The sequence below is a fragment of the Neofelis nebulosa genome, chromosome 2, assembly GCF_028018385.1.
Source record: "Neofelis nebulosa isolate mNeoNeb1 chromosome 2, mNeoNeb1.pri, whole genome shotgun sequence".
Lineage (NCBI taxonomy): Eukaryota > Metazoa > Chordata > Mammalia > Carnivora > Felidae > Neofelis > Neofelis nebulosa.
In genome coordinates, this window is record NC_080783.1 from 207,405,586 (window position 1) to 207,431,604 (window position 26,019).

At 47.4% G+C, this 26,019-nt stretch overlaps 1 protein-coding gene across 1 annotated transcript; it reads left to right on the forward strand.

The window, feature by feature from the left end:
• Positions 1-16,689: 16,689 nt before the first annotated feature.
• On the forward strand, positions 16,690-25,003 carry MUL1 (mitochondrial E3 ubiquitin protein ligase 1). Its single transcript, XM_058718832.1, has 4 exons — positions 16,690-16,942; positions 20,997-21,084; positions 21,493-21,613; positions 23,029-25,003. Exons 1-4 carry the CDS (start codon positions 16,823-16,825, stop codon positions 23,756-23,758), a joined length of 1,059 nt encoding a protein of 352 aa, XP_058574815.1. The 5' UTR covers positions 16,690-16,822; the 3' UTR covers positions 23,759-25,003.
• Positions 25,004-26,019: the final 1,016 nt, after the last annotated feature.

Here is a 26,019-nt window from a genome sequence, read left to right on the forward strand (position 1 = left end):
GCTCTTTTCTACAAGGTCATATAACCAATGTCTTCCCCTCATCCTTGGAAGGAGCTCTGGCTTCTGTCCCTCCCTTCTTTGATGCTGTTCAAATCCCTGGAGCTTTGCTTGGGTTCTACCAGGGACATACATGGGAACCACTCCCACCCCTATGGGCTGAGGATCTGACAGGTGTAGGCATAACCATTCACCCATTGTTCTATTCATTTGCTCCTTGATTCATTCATGCATTTCCTCAGTAAACATTCCCTAAGACCCTACTATGTGCCAGACTGTGCTGGGGCTGCAGGGGCAAACAGGACACGGTTCAGTGATCTTCATTTTCCAGCCCAGAATCTTACAGAGGAGATAAGTAAACACATAAATTACACAGCAGCTTGAAAGAAAGAGGCGTGCACAAGGCACCGGGAGGAAGGGAGGGCTTAACTCTGGCGTAGATGTAGGTGGGGGGTGGAAAGCAAAGAACCCAGCCTTGTGTTAGCTTCTTTTATGGAAAAAATTGGCCAAACCATATTCATTCGAGGAACACTTAAGGAAATACCTCTAACAGCTTTCTCAAAGGCATTTTGGCCACTCCATTATAATGTTTCTGACATCAAGATGTCTTATGATCGATGTATCTATTTAATGAAGTGTTTCTTTCCCTCGTCCCAATAAAATTGATAGTATGTCTTATAACCAGTAGTGTCTTAGAATCAAGGAAGCACAAGATTTTCACCCCCCCCCCTTTTTTATTGTTTCCAATACTCATTAGTAACCAAGCCTGAGACCTCAGAGAATCTTTCTGGCCTCAGATTCCTGCTCATATTTCCTCCCTGAAGAAATGTAGCCTTTCCCATTAGAACTAAGGTATGGTTCTGGTTAGAAGGATTTTGAGGGGCTTCCCTGAGTTGGGTGGCAGCCTAGTTAGTGTTTGAGAGCATGGGTTCTGGAGTCAGACTGTGTAAGTTCACATCACGTCCGGGCTCCATCGCTACCCATCTGGGTGACCCTCTCGAAGCCTCTGCACCCTCATCCGTAAGATCGTTCTATGACATAACTTTATCCTTCTGTTTGCCCAGGCAACACATTTTCATTGAGCATCCACTATATGTCAGGCACTGCTGAAGAGCTGGGGGTGCAGAAGTGGACAAAACATAAAATCTCTGCCCCTTGTGAGCTTACATTTTGCTGGTGATTTGCATATGATAAACATATGCATTATTAAAATATAATTTAGTAGGTGGTGGCAATTCTATTTTCCCTGAAGAAAAATAAAGCAGGGAAGTGGGTAGGGACAGCTAATGCCAGGGAGTTAGGATTAGCAGTTGAGATTCGGTTCAGTTGGGAGTAACAAAAAAGCCAAAGCAAAAGTGTCTTAAAAAAGAGAAAAGTTCCCTTCTCTGTGATGCGTATAAGAAGTCCAGGGTGGCTTTATAGCCACTGGGGGACCTAGGTCCCACTTAGGTTATTGCTGTGCTGTCCTCAACACCTAGCTTCTCCCTCATGATCCAGTATGGCTGCTGGAGCTCCAGCTATCTTGACTATATTCCAGCCAGCAGGAACAAAGGAGGGAGTACAGGAGGATGTGCCTCTTTCTAGAATCAGGCTGTGTCTTGTGATCAAAGTATATATTTAATGAAGTGTTTCTTTCCCTACTCTTTTTAATGTTTATTAATTTTTTGAGACAGAGAGTGAACAGGGGAGGAGCAGAGAGATAGGGGGACAGAATCAGAAGCAGGCTCCAAGGCTCTGAGCTATCAGCACAGCACAGAGCCTGATGTGGGCCTTGAACTCACAAGCTGTGAGATCTTGACCTGAGCTGAAGTCGGACGCTCAACCGACTGAGCCACCCAGGCACCCCTCCCTACTGTTGATTAAATTGATGCTGTGTTGCTGAGAACATTCTCTAGAAGTTTGATGTGACACTTCCCTTTCCTCTCCTTTGTCCAGAACTTAGTTGCTTAGATGGTTATACTGCTGCAAGGAGGGCTGGGAAATGTAGTTTTTATATGCCCAGCTAAAACTGAGGGCTTTTATGACAAGGAAAGAAAGGATGGGACGAATATTGGGGTGCAGTTAGCTGTCTCTGCCACACGTTGTCACACAGATTTGATTAGATAATGAATACAAAGGATTTGGCATAGATTAAGCACTCTGTAAATACTAGCTGTATTTCAACACAAAGTTTTCTCAATATATGTGTACCTGGGAGCTATTTGTACATGGTAAACATTGAGTAGAGGGAGAAATGCGTAGAGGTAAAGGGTCAGGTCTCAAGTGACTGACCCATGGCCACAGGACTGAAAGGTGGGCATTGAGTGGGTCTGCCTGGGAAAGAGCAGGGAGTCATATGGGGTGAAGGTGTGTCAGGCATGACTCTCAGGAAGTCCTCTGAGTTCCTGGGGACCATGTGTCCCACAAGATGCCATAGTAGGTGGGCACAGAAGATGTGGCCAGTGAGTGCTGGCCACTGGCTTCTGCGGTCCTCTCCAGCACATGGGCCTTGTTACCTCTTGTCCTGGCCTGAAAGGTGTTGGCCACACAGTTTGGTGGCTTTTCAGAGTGGTTTCTCTCACTCTGACATGCTCTGTCAAAAAGTCATGTCTCACTCTGACATGCTCTGTCAAAAAGTCCTTGCTATTGACTGATTATAGAGTCCAGACTCCACCAAGCAGTAGGCTTTGATACAAATGTATTAAAGTAATTAATTAAAGGACCTCGCTGATCTGCTCTGATTTATTTTTTCTAGCCTCTTTCCCCACCACCTCTTCCTCCCTGCCCCCTTGCCCCCCCCCCCCCGCCCCCACCTGGAATCTCTTCTTCTGTAACTCAATTGTTGCATTTTTTTGAGGAACCTTGGGTTATCAAACTGTTATTTAAAAACAATTGTTTCAATGGAAAAAACAAACAAACAAGAGCTAGAATGTTTCAGACTTTAAATGCTAGGAGTTTGTGGGCTCATCTGATCCTTTTCTGGTCTCAACCTGCAGCCCCTGGACCATAGGAATGAATACATGTCCTAGATTAGGCAATCATATTATCCCACCCCTTGGCCACAGTGTTTGGTCCAGGCATGGACATATGACCCAAGGTAACCAATGTGAGGTCTTCCCTAAGATTTTTCCTGAGTGAAACTATTGGGAAACTCTCCCAGTGCCCCCTCCCATTTTGCTTGCAAGATAAGGGGCTTAACTTGGTGCTGCTTGCGACTATGATGTAATTATAAGGAGAAGGACTAACGGTAGTAGGACAGATGAAGCAAAAAGGCAGAGAAAGGCAGAGGAGAGGAGGAAGGAGGAGGTGGAAGAGGGGAAGGGGAGAAGAGAAGAGAATGAATAAATACGGGTGCATTTGAGTCCTAGATCCATGTGCCCTATAGGCGGCCTTCACCACTGTACCTTTCCTAGTTAGAACATTGTTTTGTAAATAATTTTTCCTTTTTGGCTCAAGCTAGTTTGAGTTGAGCCAGAGCTGGGACCAGAGCAAGGCGAGCTTGCTTGTATGAAGCTGAGAATGAGTGCCTCCTTAAATTTGTATCCTAGAGTGCTCACTGGCTGCACCTCTGTCTTGGCCCTCAGCTGAGTTTCACTGACTTGTAACTGAGTGAATTTTTGCCCCATATAAACTCTACTTGTATGTTGTAATTGCAGGTTAAAAACGTTATATTAGTTGATCACATTGGCCAAATACGTCTACATATTAATGAGCACATCCTGAAGAACATAGACGACTGGATGAAAGCCAGCTGGCTTCTAGGCTAAGAAAGCAAACTATAGCCCATTCCACAACCGCCAAGGACTGGCTGGGCTGTAACACAAGCTATTATGCCAAGAATGCGGTTGTATTGGTTATAACTTGGTCAGCTATCATTTGTAAATTTCTCAGAGCTCTTGTCGCTCTGACTTGTCTTATGGCTGGGAGAGTGGACACTAATTCGTCTCCCCTTCTTTGGGTAACAGTGCCTAGTACAGTGTTTGTTGCATAGAAGGCACTCAGTAGATATTTCTTGGATGGAACTGAACAGCACTCTGATCTCTGGCCAGTCCGCACGCCACAACACATCTAAGAGTGGCTACGGCATTCCTTCTTCCCTGACCTCAGTGATTAGCTCAGGGATGGATGTGTGACCCAGGGAAGTCCACGGGACTTGAATCCCAGGACCTTTGTTGAAACCACTAGGAAAGAGAAGTCCTCTTCCACTGGGACTGCAAAGCTGTGAGGATGTGGGTCTGGGGCAGTGAGTGACCATTTTACGACCTGGGGAATGACTGTCTAAGAATGGAACAGAAGAGGGGTGCCTGGGTGGCTCAGTCGGTTAAGCGGCCGGCTTCGGCTCAGGTCATGATCTCGCGGTCCGTGAGTTCGAGCCCCGCGTCGGGCTCTGTGCTGACAGCTCGGAGCCTGGAACCCGCTTCGGGTTCTGTGTCTCCCTCTCTCTCTAGCCCTTCCCCGTTTGCACTCTGTCTCTCTCTGTCTTCCAAAAATGAATAAATGTTTAAAAAAACTAAAAAAAAAAAAAAAAAAGAATGGAACAGGGGAAAGAGAGAAGGGTGAGTCCTGATGACATGACTTGAGTCCTGGATCCAAGCAACCCTGAACATTTCAGTTATTTGACCCAATGCATTCTATTTTTTGTGAAAACATGTTAGAGTTGAGCTTCCGCACTTGTCCCTGAAAAAGCCCTCATTCCTATAGTTTTTTTTTTTTTTTTTTAAATCTGTGTGTCTGTTAGGATGCTCTTCGTGGTAGTACTTACCAATGGCCAATTCACTGGGATTACACAATAAGCTTTATTATCCCATTGACAAGAAATTCAGGGATGGAACACCTTCAGGCACAGTTTGACCAAAGTTCCGGCTCTGCTTCTCTCTGATTTTCTTGGATTTTTCCCTGCTCCACGTATTGGTCTTTGTGGCAGCAAGAGGGCTTCAACAGGTGCATCACACCCACAGCCGCCCGTCAGAGGCAGAAAAGGGACCAGCTCTTTCAGCTTGTGCTTCTTAAGAGCAACTTCCTGAGGCCCCTCAACAGACCTTCTCTCCCAGCTCATTGGCTAGAACTGGGTCATGTGCTCATTCCTAAGCTAATCCCTGGCGAGGGGACCAGGGCCACCGTGATTGGCTGGGGCCGAAGCCAAGGTCCGCCTCTTGCAACACGTGGTTCCACAGAGGGTCCTACATTTCTCTCTTCCTCTCCGGTGTTTATGATCTGTTTCCTCTTCAGGGTCTGTCCCATCTGCTTCACACACAGGCAACTTCCTCCCATCTTGCACTCTTTTCAGCCACCGTAATGTTTCTCTGCTTCCCTCCATTAGAGTTAGGTGTGCTCAGGGGTGGCAGAACTCCAAGGAAGTTTCCGAGGTGTGCAGAGAAGCTCAATGTTCAGCCTTTTCCTCAGGATGGTCAGAGCTTCGGGATGGCAGAACCAGGGCCAAGAAGGGGAAGTGCCAGAGACACAGATGGCTGCCAATAGACTCCCGTGAGGTAGTGAATTCTCCACCAAAGGAATTATTCGAGTAAAGGCTGGATGACCCTCTCTGAGTCAGTATAGAAGGACTTTTTCTACTGGGAGTGAGCTTGGAATGGGTTTGCTCATTCATTTATTTATTCAACAAGTATTTATTGAGCACCTACTAAATACCAGTTCCTGGGCTAGATGCTGAGAAAGCAGCAGGTAACAAGACAGCTACAGCTTCTGGGCTCATTCAGCTTAAAATTTAGCAGGAGAGACGGACCTTAAATGAGTCATTATACATGTATGTATACAATAAAAAAAATTTAAACGTTTATTCAGTTTTTGAGAGAAAAAGGGAGACGGAGCATGAGCAGGGGAGGGGCAGAGAGAGGGAGACACAGAATCCCAAGCAGGCTCCGGGCTCTGAGCTGTCAGCACAGAGCCCGACGCGGGGCTCGAACCCACAAACCGTGAGATCATGAGCTGAGCCGAAGTCGGACGCTTCACCGACTGGGCCACCCAGGGGCCCCATATACATGTACATACATAACTGCAGGTATGGTAGGCGGCCCCCAAAGTCCCCCTTTGAATCCAAGGTGGATGATTCTGTGTGCACACTGCTTAGCTGAGTGCCTGGCGCATAGTAGGTATTCAGTGAATGTCACTCTTATTGCCTAACCGTAGAAACCCTACGGCAATGTTTTCCTCCTCTGGGCCTCTGTATCATCTGTATCTGTGTGTTACTCATTTGCCATTTGGCCAAATTTGATTTTCTTATTAAACTTTTAATGTAAACTGTTTATCTTGTGACCACAGCAAATCTTCCCCCCAGAAACTGCTTGGGCACTTGGGTGGCTCAGTTGGTTGAGCGTCCGACTCTTGATTTCCACTCGGGTCACGATCCCGTGGTTCCTGAGATTGAGCCCCACGTGGGGCTTTGCGCTGTCAGCGAGGAGCCTGCTTGGGATTGTCCCTCTCTCCTTGTCTCTCTGCCCCTCCCTCTCTTGCGCGCACATTCTCTCTCCCTCAAAATCAATATTAAAAAAAGAAACTACAACAGTAACCTAGCAAATGATGACAAACAGATTCAACTAGTTAAAAAAACTAGAATTGTTCAAATTTATGAACTCCTTGGCTGCATTCGGCAAGCCAAGAACACAAACAGTAATTAAAAGGAGAATGATTCCTAACCTGTCCGTAGCAGTTTCCCACACGTCTGCTTATGTGGGCTGACAGCAGTCCCCTGCAGAAGGCAGGGGATATTACCTGCCTTTCTGGCTAAGAAAACACAGGCTCAGAATGGGGAAATGGTTTGTCCTGGGGAGGAGAATGTTTCTTTCTCGAATTTCTAAGTAGCTCGAATAGAATCCCAGCTGGAAGATAATCTGGGGGATCATCTACTTCTGGTTTCGGGGCTGGGACTTGCCCTGCTGGTAAATGGCAGAGCCTAGGGCTCAAGCTTGCCTAATCCCCCTTTTCCAATACCCAGGTGCTGGTCCTTCCAACTGGGCAAGGGGTGCCATTAACAGCTAAGGCAGCTCCTGAACTTCCCAGGTGAGGCTGGGGGGTGAAAGTAACAACAGGCGAGGGTCACAGGACCTGCTGGGAAATAACAAGACTGAGGCATAGTCGAGCGCCTGGAAACAGCCCGGCGTGGGGCCACAGTTAGCCTGAGTGCTCCCCTTAAATCTCCAGATCCTCCCTTTTCCTTTTCTCCCCTCCCTACTTCCCAGTTCCTTTCATCCTCGAGCTTTTCACCTACTGCTTCTTGTGCTCCTCGCGCCTCCTTGTGGCTAAAAGTATCCACTGCAGCACTGACTGCACCTGTTCCTGGGAAAATGCTGGAAAATCACGGAATGTGGAGGTCGAAGGACGTTTGGATATCGTTTTACAAATAATTTCCATCTTTTTCCGGAGTAATAAAACCAACCTGAGTCAGGATTAGAGCTCAGGAGTCCTGGTTCCTAGACGATTTCCTCGAATGGGCTGTCATTGACTAAATCTTTGAGTGGGAGTGACTTGTGGGATTCAGGGTAGGAAATGACCGACCAATCACTAAGTTGTTTTCAGGGCCAACGATATGAATGAAGTGAAAGCCGGTATAGTTTAGTGCTTAAGCACGTAGATCTGGAGAACGATGAAGTTGGATAAACCCTGCCACATCACCTGCCTGAGCCTCAGTGTCCTCATCTGAAAATGGGGAGGAAGATGGTATATAACCACTTTACTAGCATGAGACGGCACACAGAAAGCCCAGCGCCTGGAGCATCATATATGCAGAATGGATTGTAGACCTACATGTAAATCTGAAAACTATGAAACTCTGGGGAGAAGCCAGGAGAAAATCTTTGTGATCTTAGGTTAGGTAAAGATTTCTTAGATGCGACACAGAAGACATGGTCCATAGAGGGAAAAAAAAAAAAAGATATATTGGACTTCATAAAAGTCAGCTGCTTCTGCTCCCCAAAAGACAATTTAAGAGGATAAGTCAAGACATGATATTGAAGAAAATATTTATGGGGCACCTGGTTGGCTCAGTCCATGTGACTCTTGACCTCAGGGTTGTGAGTTTGAGCCCCACGAGGGGTGTAGAGATTACTTAAAATCATCTTTTTTAAAGAAAATATTTACAAATCACATATTTGATAAAGGACTTGCATCCAAAATATATAAAGAACTCTCAATAATTAGAAAGTAATACAGCCCAACAGGGGTGCCTGGGTGGCTCAGTTGGTTGGGCGTCTGACTTCAGCTCAGGTCACGATCTCACAGATCATGGGTTCGAGCCCCATGTCGGGCTTTGTGCTGTCAGTGCAGAGCCCGCTTCAGATCCTGTGTGTGTCTCTCTCTCTCTGCCTCTCTAGCCCTACCCTGCTCGCTCCTGTGCACGCTCCCTCTCTTTCTCTCTCAAAAATAAATTTAAAAAAAAACATTAAAAAGAAAGAAAGCCATACAGCCCAACCAAAAAAAGAAATGGGAGGAAGATTTGAGCAGACACTTCACCCACGAATATAGACACGTGGCATATAAACACATAAAAATCTTCAACATCATTAGTCATTAGAGAAATACAAATTATAACCATGATGAAATGTATTACACACCTATTAGAATGTTTACAATCAAAAAGCTGATCGTTCCAAATGTTGGTGAGGGTGTGGAAGATCTGGAACTCACATACACCGCTGGTGGGAACATAAAATGGTACAACCATTTTGGAAAGTGTTTAGAAGTTTCTTAAACAGTTGCATGTTTATTTACCGTATGACCTGACATCCCAGTCCCAGAGCAGTGAAAGCTTATGTCCATACAAATGCTTGAGCGTGAATGTTAGAAGCAGCCTTATTTGTAATAGTTGAAAACTAGAGACAGCCCAAATGTTCATCAACAGGTCAACGGATAAGCCAATTGAGGTGTATCTACATAATGGAATACTCTCCGGCAATAAGAAAAGGATGAACTATTATTAATACGTACAACAACATCGTTGAACCTCAAAATGATGATTCTGAGTGTAGGAAGCCAGAGAAGGGAGAGTATATGTTGCATGAGTCCATTTATATAAGATTTCAGAAAACACAAACTAACTTATAGTGACAGAAAGCAGATCAGTGGTTTCCTGGGGATGAAGCAGTGGTGGGGCAGAAGAGAGGGATCGCCAAGAGATATCAGGAACCTTTGTGGGGTGATGGATATGTTTACTATCTTAATTGTGGTAAGGGTTTCATGGGCCTGGACAGATGTCAAAACTAAGTTTATTGTGTGTCAATAAAGCTGTTTAAAAAAAGAAAATTACAGTTCATAACATAGTATGTTGAGGAGTTTCAAAGTGAAGTTGTGACAGATCAGTCCCCATCTAGAGACTGATACTTCTCCTGTGATTTGCGGTGCTGGTGAGGCCAAGCCCTAAGCACTCTATCCTCACAGGCCATTTTGCTTTCCAGAAGATCTCCCATCTTTGTGCTGGAACCTTTGGTCAGTCAATGGTGAGTAGGTGCCCTGGCCCAAAGGAAACTGAGAGAAAGGAAACCCATTGGGCGTCCACTACCCCTCCCACCCCCTACTGTGGGTGCAACCTCTTTTGGGAAATCCTCGAAACCTACATCCTTCCATGAGCTTCTGATAGCAGCATCCTCAGAGATGGACTGCGAACCATCTTGCTGACCTCCAGACAACTTGGTCCCTCCCTCTTCATCAGACTTTTCATGAACTGCCTTGAATCGATCTTTCAGATGCTTGCCCATGTTTCCTTTCCTTTTTCCTTTTTATATTTCGAGTTTTTACTTAAATTCGTTAGTTAACATACAGTGTAATATTAGTTTCAGCTATACCATTTAGTGATTCAACACTTCCATACAATACCTGGACCTCATTGCAACAAATACCCTCCTTAATCCCCATCACCAGTTTATCCATTCCCCCCCCCCCCACCCCTCTGGTAACCATCAGTTTGTTCTCTATAGTTAAGGGTCTGTTTCTTGGTTTGCCCCCCTCTCCCCCGCCCATGCTTATTTGTTTTGTTTTTTAAATTCCACATACGAGTGAAATCATACGGTATTTCTCTTCCTCTGCTGACTTCTGACCTACTTAGCAAAATACTCTCTAGCTCCATCCATTTTGTTGCAAATGGCAAGATTTCATTCTTTATTTATGACTGACTAATATTCCATTGTGTGTGTGTATATATATGTATATACATATGTATGTATATGTGTGTGTGTGTACATATATGTATATATATATATATATGTACGTGTATACACACACTATATCTTCTGTCTTTATCCATTCATCAGTTGATGGACACAGGCTAGTTCCATAGTTTGGCTATTGTAGATAATGCCGCTATAAACACTGGAGTGCCTGCATCCCTTTGAGTTAGGATTTTTGTGGTCTTTGGGTAAATACCTAGTATTGTAATTGCTGGATTGTAGGGTAGTTCTATTTTTAACCTGAAGAAGTGTTTAAACCTGAGCATTTTTGCGCTAGGTTTGATGAAGGATGGGCAGTTGTGGAGAAGTGTGATAGGAAAAAAGGGTATGAGGTAAGTGTAGTTAACTGGGGGAAATTTAGCGAGTCTTGTTTGTTATGATTCTTTTCTTTTTAAAAATTTATTAATTAATTTTTAAACTTACATCCAAGTTAGTTAGCATATAGTACAACAATGATTTCAGGAGTAGATTGCTTAATGCCCCTTCCCCATTTAGCCCATCCCCCCTCTCACAACCCCTCCAGTAACCCTGTTTGTTCTCCATATTCAAGAGTCTCTTACGTTTTGTCCCCCCTCCCTGTTTTTATATTCTTTTTGCTTCCCTTTCCTTGTGTTCATCTGTTTTGTATCTTAAATTCCTCATGTAAGTGAAGTCATATGATATTGTCTTTCTCTGACTAATTTCGCTTAGCATAATACCCTCTAGTCCCATCCATGTAGTTGCAAATGGCAAGATTTCATTCTTTTTGATTGCTGAGTAATACTCCACTGTGTATATATAATACACACACACACCCCCACACACACACCACATCTTCTTTATCCATTCATCCGTCGATGGACATTTGGGCTCTTTCCATACTTTGGCTATTGTCGATAGTGCTGCTGTAAACATTGGGGTGCATGTGCCCCTTGGAAACAGCATACCTGTATCCTTTGGATAAACACCTAGTAGTGCAATTGCTGGGTCGTAGGGTAGTTCTATTTTTAATTTTTTGAGGAACCTCCATATTGTTTTCCAGAGTGGTTGCACCAATTTGCATTCCTACCAGCAGTGCAAAAGAGATCCTCTTTCTCCACATCCTCGCCAACATCTATTGTTGCTTAAGTTGTTCATGTTAGCCCTTCTGACAGGTGTGAGGTGGTATCTTATTGTGGTTTTGATTCGTATTTCCCTGATGATGAGTGATGTTGAACATTTTTTCATGTGTCGATTGGCCATCTGGATGTCTTCTTTGGAGAAGTGTCTATTCATGTCTTTCGCCCATTTCTTCACTGGATTATTTGTTTTTTGGGTGTTGAGTTTGATAAGTTCTTTATAGATTTTGGATACTAACCCTTTATCTGATATGTCATTTGCAAATATCTTCTCCCATTCTGTCGGTTGCCTTTTAGTTTTGCTGATTGTTTCCTTCGCTGTGCAGAAGCTTTTTATTTTGATGAGGTCCCAGTAGTTCATTTTTGCTTTTGTTTCCCTTGCCTCCAGAGTCATGTTGAGTAAGAAGTTGCTGTGGCCAAGATCAAAGACGTTTTTGCCTGCTTTCTCCTCGAGGATTTTGATGCCTTCCTGTCTTACATTTAGGTCTTTTCATCCATTTTGAGTTTATTTTTGTGTCTGGTGCAACAAAGTGGTCCAGGTTCATTCTTCTGCATGTCGCTGTCCAGTTTTTCCAGCACCACTTGCTGAAGAGACTGTCTTTACTCCATTGGATATTCTTTCCTGCTTTGTCAAAGATTAGTTGGCTATACGTTTGTGGGTCCATTTCTGGGTTCTCTATTCTGTTCCATTGGTCTGAGTGTCTGTTCTTGTGCCAGTACCATACTGTCTTGATGATTACAGCTTTGTAGTATAGCTTGAAACCCGGGATTTTGATGACTCCAGTATTTGGTTTTCTTTTTCAAGATTGCTTTAGCTACTCGGGGTCTTGTCTGGTTCCATAGAAATTTTAGGATTGTTTGTCTTAGCTCTGCAAAGAATGCTGGTGTTATTTTGATAGGGATTGCTGCCCCATGTTTTCTACTAGATCAACATATTTCCTTTTTGCCATGGCTGTTGGGAAGCTCACAGTCAAGGATGGTGTCCAATTGTAACGATTAACTCATTCTAGGGGCCTAGTAACAGGTCGTTTCTTGCTTCCTTTAGCTGATTTTTGTTATTGATTGCCTTTTAAAAATTGTTTATTTATTTATTTTTGAGACAGAAAAAGAGAGTGAGCGAAGAGGGCAGAGGAAGAGGGAGAATCTCAAGCAGGTTGCGTGCTGTCAGCACAGAGCCCGATGCCGGGCTCAAACCCATGACCTCTGAGATCATGACCTGAGCTAAAACCAAGAGTCAACGCTCAACTGACTGAGCCACCCAGGTGCCCCTAATTGATTGATTTCTATATTTGTTTTTAATTTATCTGTTCTTTGGTATGTTCTATCTTAGGAAGTCATCTCAGATTCTTTACCCAAACAGTTGCAGTTTCAATCATCGTGAAAAGAAGAAAAAGTCTCCTGTACTCTGTGAGAGGTTAGGGGGCATGCCCTGTACATTATCCTCATGTCCCACCGTATCTGGGAGAGTACATAGCATGCGGAAAATGCTCATTAAAAATATGCTAAATACATTATATAATTCCTAATACTTATGATGTTCGTGGCTCTCCCCATGGAAAGTTCTGTAAGGACACTGAATGACAATCAGATGTGAATCTTTTCTATTTTCTGTCTCCTGTGGCACCTGTCTGGGAACATCAGTGCAGCGGCTAAGATGCCAGTTTTCCTTTTATTTGGTGCCTGGACTCTGCTAAATGCCTCACTGGACGGACAGCCTAAGAGGCTCACAGAGAACTGTTGCTCCTCTGAGAGAAAATCAATGACAAAAGTCTGGTACTCAGTGTTTCCAGTGGTGGCAGTGTCCTTGGTAACCCATCTGTCTCAGGTTTGCCCCCCAACTCCCACCTCCCAGAGTCTCCGCCTGGTGCGTTATGAACTTAACTCACTCTCTTGAAATCAGAGGCTCATCTTTACCTCGTGATTCAGTGAGGACAGCCATTCTGAGCTGGGAATGGCTCCCTCGGGACATCTGGCTGCAGCCGAAACTGCCCATCTCTCAATCGTTCCTAACAAGATCCACATCATGCACATTTCAAAATGGCCCAATAGGACTGTGCTCAGCATGGCTAATGAAGGATTTTAGCTTTTGGCAAAGAAATGGCAGGGTTGGTTAAAATCAAACTGGTTCATTTAAGACTGATGGTCTTTTAACAAGCTCCCAAGGAACCCATGAAAGGGTCTGTAGAATAAAGCAAATAATCAGAACCCATAAACAAGGACCCTTTAGTGGAGATGCCACACCTGTTTGCGTTTTTACATTCCCTTTTTTGTTCTTCCCCCTGCTGTGTGCTAAGGATATAGGGATTTTGATGATGAAAAAGAAAAAAAAAACCCAAAACCAGATTAGATCACGTGCTGCTGGTTCTCAGCCAGCTTTACTAGATTGCATCTCCCAAATGAAGAAGTTGAAATTTTTGTTTTGACATTTAGGAGCCTACAGGACGTGACTGCCACCTTCCTTTTTAATTACTTGCTCCCCGTTCTCTGTCATCACGTGTCCTGGGCTCGGGCTGTCCCAGCCAGCTCTTGGTAGCTTTGCACTTTTTGCTTATCTTCCTTCCTCTGCATGAAGTCTTTCCTACTCCCACCTCCCCACTCCACCCTCCGTCATGTTTACAGAACTCAAATTCCTTCCCTAGTGAGGAGAGGAAGCTGCACCTCCCTATGTGGGCGGAGTTTTGGTTGCCCTAATTCCATTGGGCCCGGATAGCAGATAACTGTCCATTTCTGCTTCTCCCCAAGACCCTACACTGCCAGAGGGCAGAGGCTGGGTATATACGGTTGTATCTTCTAGTGCCCAGCCAGAGCCTTGGATGCAGGAGGCTCTCATAATCATGGGTTGTGGAGCGGCGTGTTCTTCTTGTTCTTTTTAAAATCAAGTTTTATTAGTTCAAAACATGCCATACGTTTTCATGCTCAAAAGGTACAAGAGAGTCAAAAGTCACCCTGTTCTCTAGCCACCAGATTCCTTTCTATGTAAACAACCAATATCATCAGCTTTTTATGAATCTTTCTAGATATACGTAAACATATATATTTCCCCCTCCTTTTTAAAAAAGTTTATTTATTTTGAGAGAGAGAGAGAGAGAGAGAGAGAGCACATGCGCAAGTGGGGGAGGAACAAAGAGAGAGAGAGAATCCTAAGCAGGCTTCATGCTATCAGTGCAGAGACCAACATGGGGCTTGAACACACAAACTGTAAGATCATGACCGAGCTGAGATTAAGAGTAGGATGCTTAGTCCGACTTCAGCCAGGTCACGATCTCGCGGTCCGTGAGTTCGAGCCCCGCGTCAGGCTCTGGGCTGATGCCTCGGAGCCTGGAGCCTGTTTCCGATTCTGTGTCTCCCTCTCTCTCTGTCCCTCCCCCGTTCATGCTCTGTCTCTCTCTGTCCCAAAAATAAATAAATAAACGTTGAAAAAAAAAAAAAAAGAGTAGGATGCTTAACTGACTGAGTCACCCGGGCACTCTCTCCCTCCTTTTTAAAATAAATGGGATCAGGGGCGCCTGGGTGGCGCAGTCGGTTAAGCGTCCGACTTCAGCCAGGTCACGATCTCGCGGTCCGTGAGTTCGAGCCCCGCGTCAGGCTCTGGGCTGATGGCTCGGAGGCTGGAGCCTGTTTCCAATTCTGTGTCTCCCTCTCTCTCTGCCCCTCCCCCGTTCATGCTCTGTCTCTCTCTGTCCCAAAAATAAATAAAAAACGTTGAAAAAAAATTAAAAAAAAAATAAATAAAATAAATGGGATCATACTTAAACAGGTTTGCACTTGGCGTTTTCACATTACTATGCTCATATACACCTACTTAAAATTTTTTTTTAATGTTTATTTTTTAGAGAGACAGAGACGGACAGAGCATGAGCGGAGCAGGTGCAGAATGAGAGAGGGTGAGACAGAATCCGAAGCAGGCTCCAGGCTCTGAGCTGTCAGCACAGAGCCTGACGCGGGGGTCGAACTCACAAGCTGTGAGATCATGACCTGAGTCGAAGTCGGACACTCCGCTGACTGAGCCACCCAGGTGCCCCTCATATACACCTATTTTTAAAACTTACTTAACCAATTAACTATTGATAACGTTGACATTGTTTTTATTCTTGTTATTAAAAACAATGCTGCAATGAATAATCGTGTATATTTGCCATGTTCAGATGTGTAAGAATTTATGTAGGGAGAATTTCTGGAGGTGGAATTTCTAGGCCAATGGGTGTGGGCACTTTTACTCTTGATCATCATTGCCTAATTGTTAATTATAAGGAATGTGCAGTTTCACACCCATCAGTAATATATGACAGCCTCTGTCCCTGCACCTTTGCCAACACAATGTGTTATTAACTCTTGGGCAAGTTCCATTAAAAAAATTAAAGTTAGACTTCATTTTAAGTGTATATGCGTGTGACAAATTCACGATCACCTCTTGGATTGAAAATCATCAAAAGTATCTGGAGATGTTAACAATCTGGAGATTCTAACCCCATGTTCTTGGTTAGACTCCAAGTAATTCTTGGTTGACTCCAAGGATAATTAAGGAATGTGGTCGAAAATGTCATGGATAGCCAATTTCTTTAGTAAAGAGGTTTTATTTTTGTGGCGAAATTTACAGATTTTAGATGCATCTTACATATTAATTTTAACCAGTGGGTACCTTCCTACATTTTCAAGAATTTGAAGCATAACCTGTAGGAGCCAGCTTGATGAACACACGGATGTTTTGGGTAAGATTTTGTGTATCTTCTGATTATTTTAGTTAAGAGATCACTAAAGAGGTCAGAAGATAGTCTGGAAGCTGCTGTATAGTCGTTTTGTGAGGATTAAATGGCATGTCCGTAATACTTTTGTCACAGTAGCCGACACATAACAGGCACTCAACAAAATAGCTGTAATTATTAGTTAACAAATATGTTGTTGGAGGGGTGATGGCAGATTAAAGGGATACTTTGGTGATATAATCTGCCCTCTTGGAGGTTAAGGGCTCTGGAGTGCGATAAATTCTTCTCTAGCACTCATTAGCAGTGTGACTTTGTGCATATTCCCTAACTTCCCCGGCCTCAGTTTTCGCGTCTGTAAAGTGGAAGAATAAAATCCGAGGCTCAAGGTTTGCCATCAGCTTAAATGTGCAATACTCCTAAGTGCCTGCTAACACTCGTCCTCTTCTTTCTTCTCAATCTACTGACTGGAGCCATCCAAGAACCCATCCAACAACCCAGTAAGCCCAGGAAACCAGACGGATCGAGACCAGGGCAGCGCGAGCACGTCAACTGTGGCCGGTGCGCCGCGCGTCCAAGGGGAAGAAGGGTCAGGAGCGACAAGCCGTCGCCGAGCTCCCCCAAACCATCCCTCTCCTCCCCTCTGCGAAGGAGACCCCGCCGCCGTGCAGGCCGCCGCAGCCGGAAGATCACCCCGGCAACGCCGCCTTCCGGTCTGCTCGGCCCCGCCCACTTCCGGTGCCGGCGCCGCGCGTCATCGCCTGGGGACCGAGAGCGGGTCTCGCGAAGGGCGGTGCGGGGGCGCGGTCCCGGGTGGAGGGCGGCGGAGCTCCGGGGGCGCGCGGCCTGACCTCGGCGTCGCCGCCGGCACGCGGCCATGGAGAGCGGAGGGCGGCCCTCGCTGGGCCAGTTCATCCTCCTGGGCGCCAGCTCTGTCGTCACCGCCGTCCTGTACTCCGTGTACCGGCAGAAGGCCCAGGTCGCCCAAGAGCTCAAGGTCAGTGCTGGAGCCAGCCTGGCCTCAGCCGGGTCACCCCTGCCCCCGGTCCTGGTGAGCCCACGGTTCGCCTTGGGCCGCTCCAGCGTGGGAAACTTGGCCAAAGGGGAAACCGGCCCTGACAGGTGTCGCTCCGCCAGTCCCTGGAAGAGCTAGGACCAAAATTCGGGTTTCGTAACAACCGTTTCACTGCCCCCTTTCCTCCGAAGCCCCTCTCGTTACTCGGAATCTCGATTTCATGACTTTATTCGACAACTATTTGTTGACCACCGACTCTGCTCCAGGCCCTCGGGGACCAAAGTCCCTCCCCTCACGGAGATCGCATTCTGGTGTATTACAAGCAGACAGACAGTAACAAGTACATCAGATGGTATGACAGATGGGGAGAAAAATACTACAAAATAATGTGGGGAAGAGAGGAAATGCAATGCTGGAGAAAGGGAGGTTTGCTATTTTAAATAAGGTGACATTTAACAGAGCCCAGGAGGAGGTGAGGGAGACCGTGCAGGTGTCTAGGGGAAGAACAATTCAGATGGAGGCGATAGCAAGTGCAGAAACCCTAGACTTTGCCCATTTATGTAACTACTCAGTTCCTTGCTTCTACAGACTCTTCCTTTTTAATATTTTAGTTATTTTAAAAATAACTCTTCCTTGGGCTGCCCTTTACAGCTTAGCACCTTCTCATCTTTTTTTTTTCCATCACGATAATTTTTTGAGGTAGAGAAAATGACAGTTCCCTCCAGATTGCAAAGCAGGAAATTGAGAGTCAGAGGAAAGGTCTTACAGCTGGTCTGGTTGGAACTTAACGTGAGGTCTTTTGATTCCAAGTGTGGGATTTTTTTTCCCCCCCCCCCCGATTGACCACATTGCTTTATTGTGAATGTCTGGCCCATGAGAGATGGACCTCTTTAGGTCAGAGGCAGGGTCTCATTTGTGCTTTGTCTTTCTTTCCTTCTAGGTTCTAACTCCGTGCTTGACGAGTGATAGATGCTCAGTAAATGTTTGTCGATTCCTTTTGGCTGAAATGTCCCAATATCGCAGTTAGGGCTTAACTTGACATTTATTTGAAGAAGGATTCCTAAACCAGACTCAGCTCATTATCATCATATCGTTTTCAGTGGAATCCCTGCTATCGAGGGGCGTGTTGGAATCCATCTGGAATGAACTGGGTTACCACGCAGTTGGATTTGTGGTGCATATGGCCTCCTTGGGAGATTCCAGCTGCCCAGTTGTTTTTCTGATTATAAATAAGTCACTCCTGAAGTGATTGGCTGGGAGTGTAACTGATAACTTCACTCGCTGCCTCTCAAAGTCAGAAATCAGGTTGGCATCAGGCTGGCTGAATGTGGGAGCTTTGAAACCGTGAACTCTCCAGGATCCGTTTTCGAAAAGTCTTGCCAGTTAGTTCCCAAATGAGGATGAATTGTCTTGATCAGACTGCAAAACTTCCAGAGGAGGCTTGAGTCTTATCCTTGTGGATCTCTCATGGCGATGGGAATACATACTGCATGCCTGCTAGGTGCCCGTCCCTGGGCTAGGCTCTCCCACACCTTAAGCTTCATTTAGTACACCTAAAACTCCGGTGAGATTTTTCTCCCCAGGTTTTTAAAAAGTTTTTTAATGTTTACTTATATTTTGAGAGAGAGAGAGGGAGATGGAGGGGCAGAGAGATAGAAACAGAGTCTGAAGCAGGCCCCAGGCTCTGAGCTGTCAGCACAGAGCCCGATGCGGGGCTCGAACTCACGAGCTGTGAGACCATGACCTGAGCTGAAGTCAGGCGCTTAACCGGCGGAGCCACCCAGGCACCCCATTTTCTCCCCAGTTTTTTGAAAGTTTTGGAAAGGAAGACTCAGGTAAATTAAGTTGCTCAAAGTCATAGCAGATACACTGGAGCTTGATTCAACCCCAGGTCTTTCTGACCCTATTCCCACTCATCTTTAAAAAAAATTCTAGGGGCGCCCAGGTGGCTCAGCGGGTTAAGCGTCCGACTTCGGCTCAGGTCATCATCTCATGGTCCGTGAGTTCGAGCCCTGCGTCGGGCTCTGTGCTGACAGCTCAGAGCCTGGGGCCTGTTTTGGATTCTGTGTCTCCCCCTGTCTCTCTCCTCCCCCGTTCATGCTCTGTCTGTCTCTTCTCAAAAATAAATAAACGTTAAAAAAAGAAATTTTAAAAAATCTAACTAGCCATTCTGTGGTGGATACTTTCCCAGTTGTGTGACTTCAAGCAAATCACTTCACCTCTCTGAGCCTCCGTTTCCTTGTCTGTAGTTGGGGATAATAATGTCTACTGTATAGGGATACATGAACGTATGCACCTAAAGTGTCTAGCTTAGTGCCTGGTGTATACAGCTGACCTTGGAACAACATGGGTTTGAACTGTCCGGGTCCACTTATCCGCAGATTTTTTTCCGATAAATACAGGACGGCAAATGTATTTTCTCTTAACGATTTTTAAAAAAAATACTTTTTTGGGGCGCCTGGGTGGCGCAGTTGGTTAAGCGTCCGACTTCAGCCAGGTCACGATCTCGCGGTCTGTGAGTTCGAGCCCCGCGTCGGGCTCTGGGCTGATGGCTCGGAGCCTGGAGCCTGTTTCCGATTCTGTGTCTCCCTCTCTCTCTGCCCCTCCCCCGTTCATGCTCTGTCTCTCTCTGTCCCAAAAATAAATAAAAAACGTTGAAAAAAAAAATTTAAAAAAAATACTTTTTTTTTCTCTAGCTTGCTTTAGTACAGGAATACAGTGTAAAATACATATACAAAATATGTATTGGTTGACTACTTATGTTATCAGTAAGGCTTCTCGTCAAAGTAGGCTATGAATAGTTAAGTTATATACAGATTTTCAAGTGTGTGGGGGCATCGGTACCCCTAACCCCTGCATTGTTCAAGGGTCAACTGTAGTGGGTCTGAGTGGTTATTCTCTAATGTATTCATCAGACACCTATTGGGCGCCTGCTATGGGTCAGGCACTGTTCTCGCCACTAGGGGGGGACAGCAGTGAACAAGACAAGCAAGGTCCCATCTCCCAGAGTTGAATAGTCCGGGGGAGGGAGACAGATAACAAACAAGTCGATAGACTGTAAGCGTGAGTTGCTAGGCTGCTATTTGTATTATCCTCACAGGGTAGGTGGTTAATAAGTTTGTATTGACGTGGCTCCTGTCGTTTACTGTATAGCACTAGCCTCACCTTACAGTGACCTCAGAGTGCCAAGTCCCCCCTCACTCCCAGAGGCTTTACTTGCCTGGCCTCTTCAGATTTGTTGGCGGCGATATGCTGCAAGTAGGGAGTGTCCTTCCTTCATCCCTGAACGCCCAGCGCCCAGCACAGTGCCTGGCGCATGGATGCTCAGGACACGGTCATTGATTTTATTAATTTTGTCTTGTTTGTGATGCAGCGGGCGCCAGGCGTGGTGGGTCCCCACGCACGGTAGGTCGGAGGCCGAACGGAAGGAGGGGTGGCAGGAGTAGGGAGGTGGCAGTGGCGGTCACCGTGCTCGCCTGCTTGTCCAGGGGTAGGACGGCGAACGGGAAAGCGGGAGAATAGTGCCAGCAAACAGAGCCTCACCCTGCAAAGTGAAGGCTTCCCTTTCCTGCCATGCGTAACGGGGAGCACGGATGGAGACCTGCTCAGAGACCCCGCTGCCTGGGCCACTGCCACGCGTCTGGCACCCGTTTAGGTGCTTTACACGTAAGCCCTTTGGATGCGCAGTTCGGTGTCGTCAGGAAGAGATTAAATCATGGTCAGTCTATGGTATGAAAACTGATTAAGTACCTTTGCTGTTTTCGCCAAAAGAAGTTAAAACGCAAAGGAGGGTGTATTTCCAATAACAGGAGAAAGAATGTCCACGGCACCCCGGTCTCTAGATGGCACACGCCTGGTTATGTGGTACAACTTCTGGGACACAGCTTGGGGATGTGGTTCTCCACACGCTCCTTCCTGCCTGATTTCCTCATTCTCCCGACATGAGACAAGCAAACAGTCATTTTCTTGTTTGGCCTTTAGGTTTGATAGAACACGCAGTACTCATCAGTCAGCGTAATATGTTGTTTGCATTTAGGGAGCGAAAAGAATCCACTTGGGTGAAGACTTGAAGAGCATTCTTTCAGAAGCTCCAGGAAAATGTGTGCCTTATGCAGTTATTGAAGGTATGTTTATTTATTGGTAAAATTAAAAACTTCCTCTTCTAAAAGTTTGATAAAAATCTTGGCTGACATTGAGGGCCTTTTGTAGCCTTGGGGCAGTGGTCCAGAACTTGGGCTTCAGGGTCAGAAAGACCTGGGTTTTTGCTGTGTGATCCTGGGGGCAACCACCGAACCTTTCTGAACCTCCCTTGCCCCATCTGTAAAGGAATTCCTCCCTTACAGGGCTGTTGTAAAGCTGAAATGAGGGATCCTTGTAAAGTGCTTTAGCAGAGCGCCTGCAAAACATAACCTGCCATGATAATCATTTTCATCATTTTGATTAATTAAGCTCAAACCAGACAAAATGTAAATCACCGTAAAAGGAGAGGGCGGAAGAATTCTTCAGAAGGCGAATAATTTGTTTCCGTTTAGGAGCTGTCCGATCGGTTAAAGAAACGCTTAACAGCCAGTTCGTGGAGAACTGCAAGGGAGTGATTCAGCGGCTGACCCTGCAGGAGCACAAGATGGTGTGGAATCGAACCACCCACCTCTGGTACGCATCCCCTCTCGCCTCGCCACCCCTCACGGTTGGTCGGCTCAGACGCTGGTGTCCCACACAGACCAGTTTCTTCATGCTGACAGCGTGCTTGCGTGTGGTCTGAGGACCTCTTGCATCAGAGTCCCCGAGGCATCTTGTTCAAATGCAGGTTCCTGGGCTGCGTTCCAGACCTACTGAGCCAGCATTCGCACCGTGGGGGGCGTGGAATCTGTTGGTATGCCCACTGAGTTTGAGAACCACCGATTTATAGCATGGGTTCATGAATTCAGCATCTATTGCAACAGTTTTGTGCCATCACACAGACAACTGTTTTTCCAACTGACCTAGTTTTTTGTGTGGTGTTGTTTTGTTCTGCATTTTGTTTTTTATTGTGGTAAGAGCGCATAACGTGAGATCTACCCTTCTGGCACGTTTGGGAGCGTGGCAGGCAGTGCTGTTACAGCACATCTCCAGACTTTCTTCACCTCGTATAACTGAAACTTTATACCCATTGGACAACAACTCCTGTTTTCTTCTTCCCCAGCCCCCGGTGACCACAATCTGCTCTCTGTTTCTATGAGCGTGACCTTTTCAGATCGTCGTGTATGTGGAATCATGCAGCGTTTGTCTTTCTGCTGAGTGGCCCAGTTCGCTCAGCACGACGTGCTCCAGGCTCATCCCTGTTGTCCTCACAGACGGCAGAGTGTCCGTCTTTTCTGTGGCCGAGTGATGTCCCACTGTGTGCGTGTCACGTTTTCTTTAACCACTCAGCCGCTGACAGGCACCCAGGTTGTTTTCGTGTCTTGGCTCCCATGACCAATGCTGCAGGCAACAGGGGAGTGCAGCTACCTCTTTGAGATCCTGATCCCAGTTCTTTGGGATGTAACCCCAGAGGATTGGGATTGCCGGATCATATGGTAGTTTTTGTTTGTTTGTTTGTTTTTTAATGTTTGTTTATCTCGTTAGAGAGAGAGAGAGTGCATGCAAGCGGGGGAGGGGCAGAGAAGGGGCGACAGAGGATCCCAAGCGGACTCTGTGCTGACAGCAGAGAGCCCGACGCAGGGCTGGAACTCATGAGCCGTGAGGTCATGACCTGAGTCGAAGTCAGATGCTTAGCCAACTGAGCCACCCGGGCACCTTTGTCGTAGTTCTATTTTTAATTTTTTTAAAGAAATCGGATGTTTGAATGTGGCAAAGAGAAATAAATGGCAGAGGTGACCTGTGACAGTGTTTATTGCCCACTGGTATTGCCCGAGAACCTAAAAAATTGAGCTTCCCTATTATGAGGTACACGGATAGTAGCGATTTGTGTGTATTCTTCTAGGTATTTCAAACTTTATCCTGTCCTGGCATTTCGGCCATCCCGTCTCTGCCTGGGCATGAAGTGTTTGCTGTCCTTCATTTTATCTTGGGCTCTCTTGCTGTCTTAGGAATGACTGCTCAAAGATCATTCACCAGAGGACCAATACGGTGCCCTTTGACCTGGTACCCCACGAGGACAGCGTGGACATGGCCGTGCGAGTGCTGAAGCCCCTGGACTCCCAGGATCTGGGCCTGGAGACTGTGTACGAGAAGTTCCACCCCTCCATCCAGTCCTTCACTGATGTCATCGGCCACTATATCAGTGGCGAGCGGCCCAAAGGCATCCAGGAGACCGAGGAGATGCTGAAGGTTGGGGCCACGCTCACGGGGGTCGGCGAGCTGGTCCTGGACAACAACTCTGTCCGCCTGCAGCCCCCCAAGCAGGGCATGCAGTACTATCTAAGCAGCCAGGACTTTGACAGCCTGCTGCAGAGGCAGGAGTCGAGCGTCAGGCTCTGGAAGGTCCTGACGCTGGTCTTCGGCTTTGCCACGTGCGCGGCCCTCTTCTTCGTCCTCCGAAAGCACTATCTGCAGCGGCAGGAGCGGCTGCGCCTCAGGCAGATGGAGAAGGAGTTCCAGGAGCACGAGGCCCAGCTGCTGAGCCGCGCCAAGCCTGAGGACAGGGAGAGTCTGAAGAGCGCCTGCGTCGTGTGTCTGAGCAACTTCAAGTCCTGCGTCTTTCTGGAGTGTGGGCACGTTTGTTCCTGTGCCGAGTGCTACCGCGCCTTGCCGGAGCCCAAGAGGTGCCCCATCTGCAGACAGGAGATCACCCGGGTGATTCCCTTGTTCAACAGCTAACAGTCTGGAAGCCCCACAGGTAGACGTGAAGGGACCCCCCCCCCCCCAACCTTCTCAGGAATTTTCGTCTTGAGGCCTTTAGCAGAGCAGTGATGGGGGCAGCTGTTATCCCAGGTACGACCGAGGGAGGGGACTGGGGGAGTCCGATCTCACGCCTCTAGCACTAGATGATGCCTTTCCACCCTGAGGGGGACCCTTCCAGCACTGCCTCAGAATCCCAGCCCCACCCTGGCTGGGTGTGGTGGCCTTGCATTCCTTCCTGGAACCTGAGGAGTGTGCGTGTGACTGACAGCACCTCATCACTCAAGGGCCCGAGCCAGTGACCTCTAGCTCTTCTGTTCCGGTGTCTTCTGGTCCTTTCTGGGGAATTGCTCGTTCCTGTGGACTTCAGCCTTGAGTGACTCAGCCAGCAGGGAGGCAGAAGTCGGGCTCTGGGTGCAGTGTATGTCTGGAGGAGCTGCCTCTGAAGAGACTCTCAGTCTTGCTTGTACCCCAGGAGGAAGCCAGGCTGGCCGCGTCACTCGTGTCCCTTTCCCTCACCGGCTTACCTCTTAGATGTGTGCACATGTGTGTCAGGACGGAAGAGAGTGAAGTCTGGCATTTGCCTTCTACCTAAAAGATGGGAACTGGTCGGCAAGCTGAGGAGCGGTCACTTGAAGGGACAGTTGCGCTGTCTTGCGGTCCCTGGTGGTGAAGACGGCAGCTTGGCCGTGGCCCTTCCGGTGATCTAAAGGCAGGGCCGTCAGAGCGCTCCTCCGGCCCTGGTTGGGACCTCCCGAGACCTGAGGGGGCCGAGGGCTGGCTCCAGCTCTCCTGGCCTGAGATCAGCTGGAAAGGCATCGCCACCTGAAGGAAGCGGTAAGGCCTCTGCAGCCCCGGCCTCCCGGCCATCTCCGCTTCCCTCCAAGGCTGTCACCGAGGACAGGCAGCCAGCCAGCACCCTGAGCACAGAGCCTTTTCCAGGGTCCCGCCTCCTCACGTGGGAAAGTTAACATCCCGTGGGTGTCATCACATCGCCCCCTCTGGATTGCCGTTCACCCCCTCACCTGCCAGACGAGGAGGGGAACCTCTCACCCCCTCCGGGGAGTCACAGTCGTGTACACAGCTCTTCTCTCCCTTCCCTGGCTCTGAACATCCATCCCCATCCTCCTCTGTGTGGGGGCGGTGGGGGTGCTCTCAGGGGGCTGACTCCAGTTCTCTGCAGCATCCAGTGTGGACAGCACAAATTAAACACGTTACAACCAAGTGTTAGCCTGTTGCTTTGTCAACAAAAGTTCGATGGTTAGGCTGAGGCTTGCCCGAGATGGAATGGAATCCTGCCGCGGTGGGATGACCTAGGGACCTCAAGGCCTCTGTGTGTATCTTCTTTCTCTGTAGAGAGGTGGCTGGGGGCTCCCACGCACAGGTGGTGTGCAGCTTGGGGAGGCGGAGGCCTGGGGGAGGGCGTTCCGGAGGCCAGTCTGTAGGTGGCGCTGGCCTCACTGAGACAGCCGTCTTTGAAGAAGTCCTGACCAGAGGGGCAGTGAGACCTTGGGACAGCCTTGGGGGGCTGGAGGATAGCGGGGAGGAAACTGACGTTTAGAGTGTTGTACTCTGTGTTCTTTCAAGCTTTAATTTCAAGGCAGGTTAATCCTCACAAAACCTGCAGGCTCTCATGGCATCTCTCACAGTCAAGGAACTAGCCCAAGAGGGGAAGTTCACTGGGGGCTTGCAGCTGGTAGGTGCTGGCTCTACATTTAAACTCCCAAGATGTTTTCAAAGCCCCCTCCTGCTGTGGCAGTGGGGCTGGCTAATTTCCTCCGTGTGCGGGAATATCCCACAAGGTATTGCTCCCATGTTAGCGGAGGGGCCAGCTGTGCAGGAACAGGCAGACGCGAGAACCCTTGTGCCTGTACCAAGTCCTGTCCGGTGAGGTGGGAAGAGTTTGGGTTTCCATGGAGCTGCCTTGGGGGTCGGCCAGGGTGAGGGGGTGGCCGAGCGTCCTGAAAGCACCTGCCCCCTTTGTCCTGTCCTTCAGGCCTTTGGCAGAGGGGGAATGAGCCGCCTGCGGTGGGTGTGCATGGCAGTCTACCAAGAGTTCAGCCCTCGGCACAGATTTCATGCGAAAAATCAGACCAGGGTGATCGAAGAGGGAAGGCAGCCTGCTCTACCCCAGCCCCGCTCAGATCTGGGCAGATCGCATCTGCCCCAAGTGTTTTTCCAAGTGGAGCTGGGGGAGACCCACAGCAGCACACTGTCCCTGCCCTAGGAAGTGACAGCCG

Excerpts from the sequence above, each read along its gene's own strand:
- MUL1 (XM_058718832.1), top strand. The coding sequence starts at position 16,823 with ATGGAGAGCGGAGGGCGGCCCTCGCTGGGCCAGTTCATCCTCCTGGGC. Across the intron at positions 16,943-20,996 it reads AGGTCGCCCAAGAGCTCAAG|GGAGCGAAAAGAATCCACTT; the intron begins GTCAGTGCTGGA and ends GTTTGCATTTAG. Across the intron at positions 21,614-23,028 it reads AATCGAACCACCCACCTCTG|GAATGACTGCTCAAAGATCA; the intron begins GTACGCATCCCC and ends TTGCTGTCTTAG.